Source organism: Pseudoliparis swirei, unplaced genomic scaffold, assembly GCF_029220125.1.
Source record: "Pseudoliparis swirei isolate HS2019 ecotype Mariana Trench unplaced genomic scaffold, NWPU_hadal_v1 hadal_158, whole genome shotgun sequence".
Classification (NCBI taxonomy): Eukaryota; Metazoa; Chordata; class Actinopteri; order Perciformes; family Liparidae; genus Pseudoliparis; species Pseudoliparis swirei.
This window is the reverse complement of record NW_026613394.1, coordinates 1,374-13,417: the sequence shown is the minus strand read 5'-3', so window position 1 is coordinate 13,417 and position 12,044 is coordinate 1,374. Positions and strand designations below refer to the sequence as shown.

General features: G+C 46.1%; 1 protein-coding gene across 2 annotated transcripts; it reads right to left on the bottom strand.

Annotated features, from left to right (window-relative positions):
• Positions 1-1,086: 1,086 nt before the first annotated feature.
• Positions 1,087-11,255, bottom strand: LOC130191569 (galactose mutarotase-like). Of its 2 annotated transcripts, none has more exons than XM_056411208.1 (9): positions 11,209-11,255; positions 10,231-10,424; positions 9,442-9,596; positions 7,283-7,396; positions 6,411-6,503; positions 6,016-6,097; positions 2,644-2,794; positions 1,520-1,694; positions 1,087-1,402 (listed from the first exon to the last, which is right to left on the bottom strand). In XM_056411208.1, exons 2-9 carry the CDS (start codon positions 10,415-10,417, stop codon positions 1,325-1,327), a joined length of 1,035 nt encoding a protein of 344 aa, XP_056267183.1. In that variant the 5' UTR covers positions 10,418-10,424; positions 11,209-11,255; the 3' UTR covers positions 1,087-1,324. The 2 variants fall into 2 exon arrangements, with proteins under 2 accessions (XP_056267183.1, XP_056267184.1); XM_056411209.1 differs by having other exon boundaries at positions 10,231-10,418; positions 11,209-11,239.
• Positions 11,256-12,044: the final 789 nt, after the last annotated feature.

The window sequence follows — 12,044 nt, the reverse complement described above, 5'->3', positions numbered from 1 at the left end:
CCCCTAAATGAAGCGAGCCTCGATACGCGCTTCGAGGAAACGCCCCCTCCATTACTCGACACACGCTTCGAAGCGTCGGCACATCTCGTAACAACACTAGCAGAAACCCGCCAACGCCGCCTCGCCGTGGCGCGGAGGGCTTCGTGTGACGCGTCAGTGCCAGACAAAGGAAGTGAGGATTGTGTGGCAGGATGCGTTGATCCAGGCAGTGTGACAAGCTTCCCCAAAGAAGAGACTCCGGCACTTTTGGGTTCAGTGACTCTTCACCTCGAGCATCGCAGCTGCCAATGGGCGAGAGCCATCAGAGGATGGGCGTGGCCGGAAGGAAGAAATAAGGTGCAGAGGTTATGTTTTGACGTCGGAGTAGTTTCCAGTAAACAATCGGCAGATTTACAGGATATAGAGAAAGATATCGAGAAGGATATAGAGAAGGCTATAGAGAAGGATATCGAGAAGGAAAGAGAGAAGGATAGAGAGAAGGACATAGAGAAGGATAGAGAGAAGGATAGAGAGAAGGACATAGAGAAAGATATAGAGAAGGCTATAGAGAAAGATATAGAGAAGGATATAGAGAAGGCTATAGAGAAGGATATCGAGAAGGCTATAGAGAAGGATATCGAGAAGGATAGAGAGAAGGATAGAGAGAAGGACATAGAGAAAGATATAGAGAAGGCTATAGAGAAAGATATAGAGAAGGATAGAGAGAAGGACATAGAGAAGGATAGAGAGAAGGATAGAGAGAAGGACATAGAGAAGGCTCTATAGCTGCTGGGATTGGTATGGATGATAAGAGGGGCACCATTTTGATTTCTATTGGTAGATTTGAATTATCACTGACATTGTAACCTGCCAGAACTAATTAATATATCTGAACCTTCACGTATCATATGCATGGATAGATTGATTAAAAAAGAGCCCGTCTCATCCATAACTTGGTCTACAGACTCTGGTCTGAGTTCCATGTTTCTGGTGTTCGGCCTCAAGGCTGCAGTCAGAACTTCTCTCTCATTTCTAACACGGGAGGAAAGACAGATGGACTACAGACAATCTATAAAGAACACATAGGAACAAATAGAAACCGCCAGCTTGAGTGAGTCAGATCCTTCTTTATTTTAGTTTCACTTTAAAGTTTGGTCAGATTGGACTCGGAACATCGTGTTAATGACTACTGCAACTACAAAAGACAGCATAGCACTGGTGTAGTAAAATATATCACATCTCTGTCCTCCTATTGGTCTGTCCTGTGGGTCTGTCCTCCTGTGGGTCTGTCCTGTGGGTCTGTTCTGTGGGTCTGTCCTCCTGTGGGTCTGTTCTGTGGGTCACCTCAGACGGTGGTGAAGGTGAAGCGGGTCACGTGGCGGTATTCCTCACCAGGACGCAGAAGACAGTCAGGAAATGAAGCCTGAAGACAGACAGACACACCGTCTGTCAGTGTGTGTTCACAGATATAAAGAGTAACATTGCCCCCCTCTCCCTCTCCTCATCATCATCATCATCATCATCGTCATCGTCGTCATACCTGGTTGACAGCATCAGGCCAGTTCTGTGTCTCCAGACAGAAGGCGCTGTGCTTCCCGTACTTGGCCCCGCCCTTTCCCGTTATAGAGCCGTCCAGGAAGTTGGCGGTGTAGAACTGGACGCCTGGTTGGCTGGTAGAAACCTCCAGGACACGCCCACTGGCCGGGTGACACACTCTGAGATGAAGAAGGTCACGTTTCACTGACGACGGTGTCCGTGATGTGACGGTGTGGTGTGTGTGACAGTGTGATGTCTGTGTGTGTGTGTGACGGTGTGTGTGACGGTGTGTGTGTGTGACGGTGTGATGTCTGTGTGTGTGTGTGATGGTGTGTGTGACAGTGTGTGTGTGTGTGACGGTGTGTGTGTGTGTGTAACAGCGTAGTGTGTGTGTAAGGGTAGTCTGTGATGGTGTTGTGTATGACAGTTTAGTGTTTGTGTGTGTGACAGTGTTGTGTGTGCGTGTGAGTGTGTGTGTGTGACAGTGTGGCGTGTGTGATAGTGTGATGTCTGTGTGTGGTGTGTTGTGTGTGTGTGACAGCGTAGTGTGTGTGTAAGGGTCGTCTGTGATGGTGTTGTGTATGACAGTTTAGTATGTGTGCGTGTGACAGTGTGGTGTGTGTGATAGTGTGATGTATGTGTGTGGTGTGTGTGTGACGGTGTTGTGTGTGTGTGAAAGTGTGTTGTGTGTGTGTGACAGTGCGGTGTGTTTCAGTATAGTGTGTGATGATGTAATGTGTGGGTGACAGTGTGGTGTGTGTGTGTGTGTGTGTAACAGTGTAGTCTGTGTGATGGTGTTGTGTATGACAGTTTAGTATGTGTGCGTGTGACAGTGTGGTGTGTGTGATAGTGTGATGTATGTGTGTGGTGTGTGTGTGACGGTGTTGTGTGTGTGTGAAAGTGTGTTGTGTGTGTGTGACGATGTGTGTGTGACAGTGCGGTGTGTGTGTAACAGTGTAGTCTGTGTGATGGTGTTGTGTATGACAGTTTAGTATGTGTGCGTGTGACAGTGTGGTGTGTGTGACGGTGTTGTGTGTGAAAGTGTGTTGAGTGTGTGTGTTGTGTGTGTGTGACGATGTGTGTGTGACAGAGTAGTGTGTGTGTGTGTGTGTGTGTGTGTGTGCTCACCTGGCCGCATGTCTCTCGGCCCAGTTGTCTCCGGGTGACGAGAGACAGAAATTGTGGTCAAACCCCGGACCTTGGAGTTCCTTCAGCCGGGAGCCAATCAGAACGGGCTTCCTGAGGTCGAAGGGCGTGCCTTCCACTTGTCTGATCTCTCCTGCAGGTGGATCAGGTTATTGGGATGTCATCATTGTGAGACAGCGACGTTTTACTGAACAAACGACACCAACAAGCCGGATTTTACATCTTTTAAATTTTTTTTTTTACTGCTTCAGAGAAGCAACATTTGTGGGTGAGAAAAAGAAAACAACAGTCCGTTCTCTCAGCGTCAAACAGAAAGCACGGCCGGCGGAGACGTGAGGCTCGAGTCCGGCCTCCACTTTGCTGTTCAAGTCAAGTCAAGTCAAGTCTTTTATTGTCAGATGCACAGAATGACACAGGGTCAGACTGGGCACTGAAATTCTTAGGACAAGGCACCACAACAACTACCATAGCCTAACATAATATAACATAACATGACATACACTCTGTACAAGTACTCTGAACATAATACTAACATATAACATATAATACACATAATAAACTAAACTACAGACAAATTGGAGTAGCAGGTAGTGTTGAAGTCAAGTTCATGTTCGAGGTGGATTTTGCGGTTTAAATAAACACTCATTAGCTCCTCCGTCTCCCGGGTAACCAGCGCTAATTGCAGAGTAACGAGACTGTTTGTCTGACGTGAAGGAACACACTCTCACGCACAGGAGCACAATGGGTCGCGCTTCCACACCTCTGGGTGGAAAGCACCGCAATTACAGCGCGAGGAGGAGAAGGATTCATCACACAGGAGGAGGAGAGGAGGAGAGGAGGAGAGGAGGAGAGGAGGAGGGAACCGCCTGTTATCTCCAACAAGCGGACCCGACCTCTTGAAATAGAAACGGAGGCAGAACCGGGAAGAATCTTTCAACACGAGCGCTTTGGGAGGAAAAGGGAATCAAAGAACAAGAGCCGGTCTGGAGCGTTGTAGTTCGGTCTGGAGCGTTGTAGTTCGGTTTGGAGCGTTGTAGTTCGGTTTGGAGCGTTGTAGTTCGGTTGTGGAGCGTTGTAGTTCGGTTTGAAGTGTTGTAGTTCGGTTTGGAGCATTGTAGTTTGGTTTGGAGCATTGTAATTCGGTTCCGGAGGGGTGTAGTTTGGTTTTGGAGTGTTGAAGTTCGGTTTGGAGCGTTGTAATTCGATTCCGGAGCGTTGTAGTTCGGTTTTGGAGTGTTGTAGTTCGGTTCTGGAGCGTTGTAGTTCGGTTTGGAGCGTTGTAATTCAGTTTGGAGCATTGTAATTCGGTTCCGGAGCGGTGTAGTTGTGTTTTGGAGTGTTGTAGTTCGATTGTGGAGCATTGTAGTTCGTTTGTAGTTCGGTTGTGGAGCATTGTAGTTCAGTTTCGGAGCGTTGTAGTCCGATTGTGGAGCATTGTAGTTCGGTTGTGGAGCGTTGTAGTTCGGTTTGAAGCGTTGTAGTTCGGTTTGGAGCGTTGTAGTTCGGTTTGAAGCATTGTAGTTTGGTTTGGAGCATTGTAATTCGGTTCCGGAGGGGTGTAGTTTGGTTTTGGAGTGTTGTAGTTCGGTTTGGAGCGTTGTAATTCGATTCCGGAGTGTTGTAGTTCGGTTTTGGAGTGTTGTAGTTCGGTTCTGGAGCGTTGTAGTTCGGTTTGGAGTGTTGTAATTCAGTTTGGAGCATTGTAATTCGGTTCCGGAGCGGTGTAGTTTGGTTTTGGAGTGTTGTAGTTCGATTGTGGAGCATTGTAGTTCGTTTGTAGTTCGGTTGTGGAGCATTGTAGTTCAGTTTCGGAGCGTTGTAGTTCGATTGTGGAGCATTGTAGTTCGGTTGTAGTCCGATTGTGGAGCGTTGTAGTTCGGTTTGAAGCATTGTAGTTCGGTTCAGAGCGTTGTAGTTCGGTTTGAAGCATTGTAGTTCGGTTTGGAGCATTGTAGTTCGGTTTGAAGCGTTGTAGTTCGGTTCAGAGCGTTGTAGTTCGGTTTGAAGCATTGTAGTTCGGTTTGGAGCATTGTAGTTTGGTTTGGAGCATTGTAATTCGGTTCCGGAGGGGTGTAGTTTGGTTTTGGAGTGTTGTAGTTCGGTTTGGAGCGTTGTAATTCGATTCCGGAGCGTTGTAGTTCGGTTTTGGAGTGTTGTAGTTCGGTTCTGGAGCGTTGTAGTTCAGTTTCGGAGCGTTGTAGTTCGATTGTGGAGCATTGTAGTTCGGTTGTAGTCCGATTGTGGAGCATTGTAGTTCGGTTGTGGAGCGTTGTAGTTCGGTTTGAAGCGTTGTAGTTCGGTTTGGAGCGTTGTAGTTCGGTTTGAAGCGTTGTAGTTCGGTTTGGAGCGTTGTAGTTCGGTTTGGAGCGTTGTAATTCGATTCCGGAGCATTGTAGTTCGGTTTTGGAGTGTTGTAGTTCGGTTGTGGAGCATTGTAGTTCAGTTTCGGAGCATTGTAGTTCGGTTGTAGTCCGATTGTGGAGCATTGTAGTTCGGTTGTGGAGCGTTGTAGTTCGGTTTGAAGCGTTGTAGTTCGGTTTGGAGCATTGTAGTTCGGTTTGAAGCGTTGTAGTTCGGTTTGGAGCGTTGTAGTTCGGTTTGGAGCGTTGTAGTTCGGTTTGGAGCGTTGTAATTCGGTTCCGGAGCGGTGTAGTTTGGTTTTGGAGTGTTGTAGTTTGGTTTGGAGCATTGTAATTCGATTCCGGAGCATTATAGTTCAGTTTTGGAGTGTTGTAGTTCGGTTTTGGAGCGTTGTAGTTCAGTTTGGAGCGTTGTAATTCGGTTGGGAGCATTGTAAATCGGTTCCGGAGCGGTGTAGTTTGGTTTTGGAGTGTTGTAGTTCGATTGTGGAGCGTTGTAGTTCGGTTTCTGAGTGTTGTAGTTCGATTGTGGAGCGTTGTAGTTCGGTTGTAGTTCGATTGTGGAGCGTTGTAGTTTGGTTGTAGAGCGTTGTAGTTCGGTTGTGAAGCATTGTAGTTTGGTTGTGGAGCATTGTAGTTTGGTTGTGGAGCGTTGTAGTTTGGTTGTGGAGCGTTGTAGTTCGGTTGTAGTTCGGTTGTGGAGCGTTGTAGTTCGGTTTCGGAGCGTTGTAGTTCCCCCCTATTGTGGAAACACACCAGGGCAAAGGGCAAAACTGCACCTAAGAAATCTAATGTTGCCCCTGACGTCAATAGGAGGCCATTATTCCGATTATTTAATAGCGTTTTGTTTTTGTTCTTTGTTGTGTGTGTCCTGTATTGCCTGTCGGTACTTGGTAGGTACACACACTAATTCAATAAATTAAAATTTTAATTATATAAAACAAAGAAATAAGTTGTAGTTGTTCATAGTTGTTTAACTTTCTTGTTGTTTTACCTGTTGGAATCGACGTGTCATCTACAGGCAGGAAGGACTGAGCAGTGATGGACACTTGATGGTCGTAGATATCTGCTTCCCCCTACACACACACACACACACACACAATAAATATATTCCAGTTCATCTGAAGTATTATAAGTTTATATTAAATCAGATGCATGTGAACTAAAAGTAAACCTTCTTATTGATTTGAATTAAGTTCTTTTATGTTTCTTTCTTTCCAAAAAGGATCTCAATACATCTCAATTGACTGGTAACTTCTTCCTTCCCCTTGTAGTCCCCCCCCCCCTCTCAGCTCCTCCTCGGTCTTAAATCTCTTTCTTAAAGCGTGTCTTGATATTTCTCCGTCGGCGACATCCTAGGTGGCCGTGCAGCTGATCGTGTGCTCCTACCTGTCCCGCCAGGTTGAAGTAGGAGTGGTTGGTGAGGTTGATGGGCGTGGTTTTGGTAGACCGGGCTCGGTATTCGGTGGTGAGCGTTTCCCCCTGAACACACAAACTACATGTTACTAAACAGGGCTCTGAAAATCCACTCCACGCCCATCAAGTGGATTTCTAAAGCTCCGACGAGGAACCTTCCTTTTGTGTTGCCTGTGGAGACGAGCGGGAGCGTCTCTGAGCACCAGAGTCTCCTCAGAAACAGCAGGTTTCTGGTTCTCCCTCGACCCCCATTTCCTCCAGAGCTGTGGGTGTTGGCTCCCAGAGAGGAGGAGGAGATGCTGATCTCCTCCCACATGGGCTGTCTGCCAGAAATAATCCTGAGGTTTAACAAAAACCTACTAGGTTAGGTTTAGGTAACTCGTGGTTTTGGTTTTAAGAAACCCTTTCTGGCATCAAGCACTGAAGGCAAACTTGTGACCCATGAGCCGATCTGGGTCGGTCCACACGGGGCTGGAGGGGTTTCTGTAGACCAGGCTTTAGATGCAGCTGGACCTGGACCTGGCATTCAGAAGGACTCAAACAAAATTGACAATCTTTTCGTTGGTGGTCCCGTGATGTAGTAGCCGATGGGTTAGGGTTAGGTTAAGGGTCAACCTCGATGGTGAGTTATGCGGCACAGTAGGCTATTTAATTTAGACGGTTTCATCATCGGTTAAAGTTATTTCACAATGTATAACACAGAGACCCTGCTCTACTGTTCTTATGACTCATGCTGTAATAACTTGATCAAAGGTTGTTTGGATTCCGGCATTCGTGAGCCAGAAGCAAACCTCGGGTCCACGAATAGAACGATGTGCTGCGGTAGCTGCTGCAGGTATCCTTACCTGGAGGGTGTAGGACACCGAGACCTGGACCTCTCCAGGGTAACCCTGGTCTCCATCTGGACTGGTGAGACTCAGCTGGATGCCACCGTCCACTGCTGCGGCGAGCCAGAGAGCCTGAGGACACACACACACACACACACACACACACACACACACACACACACGTACAGTATGATACAGCAACGCACTACTCTCACAGGAAGCCAGCGTCGGAAACACACCGGGGCAAAGGGCAAAACTGACCCGAAGGAATACAATGTTGCCCCTGATATAATCAGAAAGGAAATTATGGTTGATTAGGTTATTATTTTAGGTATTTTTAAAATTATTTTACTTTAAATGAAAATGTTGTTTTCATAAATCTAAGTGTTTTTGTGATAATTGATCATGCTGTTCTGCATTTCATGTATTTGTATTATATTGTAATGTTTTTTTCCTGGACCCCAGGAAGAATAGTCTCCACTACGGTGGAGACTAATGGGGATCCATAATAAACATAAACATTAACATATCACTAGGAGAGGGGCAGAAAAATGACCCCATAATTCCCTCTAATAACAATGGTAATATCATAGCGTTTTGTTTTCGTTCTGCGTTGAGGCCGTCCCGTCTTTATCGCCGGTACGAGGTCAGAGCAGCAGGATTCTGAGGAGCGCCAGCGTCTCCCCTGCCGTCACCGGCCTCAGTGCTATTAATAACCTGCGCCTTTGAAATGAGGACTTCGAGACAACATTCAGCAAACAGGTTTTGGCCTCAGCAGAACTGAAAGCATCCTGACGATCCATCCATTGAAGGATTCTTTAAAAAAAAAAGCTGTTAAAAAGGAGCCATCAGCCGTCGCCTCATGGACGGAGGTTAACCTGTGTGTCGTCAACAGGCATCAGAAGCACCATCGCTCTGCTCTTCACCCGGAAGTGCAACACTGTTCACGCTTTTAGCTTCGTTAGCTAACCATGTCGAGAGCCGTGTGGAGTAGATGCCTCGATGATAGCTGTGCTCTGAGTGTAGCTCCTTTAAGCGTTTTCTCTCACGGAATTTCGTACGACCAGAGGAGTCGCCCCCTGGTGGCCAGCAGAGAGAATGCAGCTTTAACACATGAAGCATAGACTTATATACAACCAGAGGCATCACCCCCCCCCCCCCCTGGTGGTCAGTAGAGAGAATGCAGCGTAAACACATGAAGCATAGACTTCTATACAACCAGAGGAGTCGCCCCAGGTGGTCAGTGGAGAGAATGCAGATTTAAGACATGAAGTATAGACTTCTATACAACCATAGGAGTCGCCCCTGGTGGTCAGTGGAGAGAATGCAGCTTTAACAGATGAAGCATAGACTTCTATACAGCCAGAGGAGTCGCCCCTTGGTGGTGAGTAGAGATAATGCAGCGTTAACGCATGAAGCATAGACTTCTATACAACCAGAGTCACCACCCCCCCCCCCTGGTGGTCAGTAGAGAGAATGCAGCGTAAACACATGAAGCATAGACTTCTAGACAACCAGAGGAGTCACCCCCTGGTGGCCAGTAGAGAGAATGCAGCTTTAAAACATGAAGCGTATACTTCTCTACAACCAGAGGAGTCGCCCACTGGTGGTCAGAAGAGAGAATGCAGCTTTAAGACATGAAGCATAGACTTCTATACAACCAGAGGAGTCGCCCTTTGGTGGTCAGAAGAGAGAATGCAGCTTTAACACATGAAGTATAGACTTCTATACAACCAGAGGAGTCACCCCCCTGGTGGTCACGAGAGAGAATGCAGCTCTAAGACACAAAGCATAAACTGTTGGATCCTTGTGGACCAGCTGCTGCGATCAAACCACAAAGGGATCTGTACTGTATGTGTTGATATGGATCATCAATTAGCCAAATTAGTATCGACGGCAACAACAAAAAACGTGATCAGGGTTCTAAAAGTTATATTTACTCAATTTTGTTCCGATCCGTGATCCATTTGCACCACTATGGATAACATACTCAATTTAATAAAACCACCTGTCTGGACCTACTGTATCTGTTTGTGTTTTCTTCCTGGTTTCTACTGGGTCACGTGAGACACTCAGAGTCTCTCCATACGCTCATGTTCCTCCACCCGGCTGGTGAAACAATCGGCATTCATCCACTTCCAGCTTCCTACAAACGTATTCTATGCATTCAGTCTCACCTTGTTGAAGCCCCGCAGCCCCCCATGCAGTGCATTGGGTCCATTATTCACATCCAGGATGTGCTCTCTCCCCTCCACCACGAAGCGGCCCAGTGCGATCCTGTTGGCCACGCGGCCCACCGCGGCCCCCAGGTACCGCTGGTCTGACACGTAACCTGCCAACACAACACGCCGTATTGGGCTCTTTCTCCTCACGAAGCTGATGAACAAGTCGTGATGTCTCACGAGGTTCAGTTTCAATCTATCAACACGGACAGCAGGTCAAACAGAGGCCCCGTGTAACCCCCCCTCCCACCAATCAATAAACATACAGGGACGACCAACTGAATAAATAAACGACGGTATGAAAAACAACCATAACAGACAAATAACCTACTTCATAATAGTTGTTTGGTAGTAATCTAAAGGAGAAACAATGAGATTACATTATTTTAATTTGCTTGTTGTGTAAAACAAAAACAGACGGAGCACATGGGTTAATGTGTGTTTGCTGCATCGTGTCGACCCCCACAGATAGTGTCACGTACTTTATTTCAGGATCCATGGCAAACATTTTATATCTTTATATCTATTCAATTGTCAGTGGAAGGAGAACCGTATGAAACGATGAAGCAGCTGGGTTAGTAGCACCTGCAAGCACCTCCCTACTTTCACCTCCGGCTCTGTTTAAGAGGCCGAATTATTTTCTATGATTTCTGCGAATTTATATTAAATACGTCATCTTAAAAACAGCATGAATGTGAGTTTGATTCTTTTAATGCAGGGAAAGACATATGTTCCTTCTTGTACCTTCCAGGTCATCATAGCCCAGGACTACGTCTTCCATCCGCCCGTCCCTCCCTCTGCTGCACACGGACCTGATGATGGCGCCCAGGGTCAGGACCTCCACGCGCACCAGGCAGGACTGGAGGACCCACAGGTCCACGCGGCCCAGCCCGACCACCTCTCCCCACTGCTGATGGCTCACCTGAGTCATCCTGGACCTCACAAAAACAACACCAACAACAACGGTGGCGTTACCTTCAGATCACTTGAAAAACGTTCTTTCCCTTCAAAATCTCATCCTACAGCTAAAGGTACATCTGCATTGGTCGTGCACCTCTGGAATTTTGTAAATTTTCACCAAAAAATGGCTGTGAAATGTTCTATTTACATGTCTGGATTATACAAAGAAGGACAATTAGCTTTGTGGCGCTTTAGAAACAGAAGGAGGGTTTTTTTGTGCCAAAAATCAAACAGTTTACAGGATGTTCAACCTTTGTTTCTTCATAATGATTGTAATACTTGAGATGTTTCTTGACAGAGCTTGTGCAAGGGCAATGAAGTAGTTTATGAATATGAGTTTACAGAGCATTACAATCCCTCCTCGTCATAGTGGAGGTTAGTTTATGGTGTTTTTCCGGTTACACCTTCGGATTATATGTTCATAACCCAGTTACACGCGTCGTCTTTTGGAGTTCATCTTGTTAGTGCGCCCTCTGGTGGTTCGGAGAATAACGCAGCTCAGAGAGTATAATCAAAGCTTTAGTTTAGACAACATCACGATGTCTCTTTATTCGGATTAATTTAGGCTACCGTTTATTTTGGAGGCTTTGACGTTAAAACGTGCGTCACCTACTCAAGAGACACGTCGCAACCGGAAACAGACACACAGGCCGTGGCAACAACAGCGGGCTATCTCTAAAGTGTCAACTTGTTGTCAAGTTATTTCTTTGTAATCAACAAACATGACAAACTACTATCTGCTATCGTTCCACTATCGCTCACCTCGAGACAGTTTCGCAGAACGACTTGTTTACTTCCGGCTTTTTTCTTCTTCTTCATGTTTATTGGCAGATCGCAAACCAACGTAAACGGTGCACTGCGCCACCTACTGGACCGGGTGTGTAGATGCATGAAGAATCACAGTCTGAGTGTGGAGCAGTGGACTGACAGGGAAAACAAACACAAACACACACACACACACACACACACACACACACACACACACACACACACACACACACACACACACACACACACACACACACACACACACACACACTTTATCTTTATTGTTCTGCTTTTAGGTAATTAATTAGGATATTGTGTTCCATTGATCGGTTGTGATATTAATTCCCTTGTACCTTGGGAGTATACGTTTGACAGTTATATAGACACAGTGTGTGTATTGTCCAGTTGGGTGTTTGCGTCATCTTACAAATCCATTTAATCAAATAGACATTGTCTAACTATCCAACTAACACTCTGTGCCCATTTAAGGGGATACTTCATTTCAATTTTTTCCCCACACTTTCTAAGTGAGTTCGGTGAAGAATCAGCATCATTTAGGCATATACTGTATTTGGGCAGCTCATGGGGAGAGTGGTCGTCCCGTAACCTCAATGTACCCGGGTCGATCCCTGCTCTCCACATTAGTTGCATGTTGAAGTGTCCTTGAGCAAGGCACTGAACCCCCCACTGCTCCTTAATAACTTAGTGAAATACAGAGAAAAATGTCCCTACTGTGGGATCAATAAAGGATATATTATTATTTATTATTATATGTCTGTAGGTTGACAGGTATGTGAATCCATCATATGTATTTATTATTATTATTAATA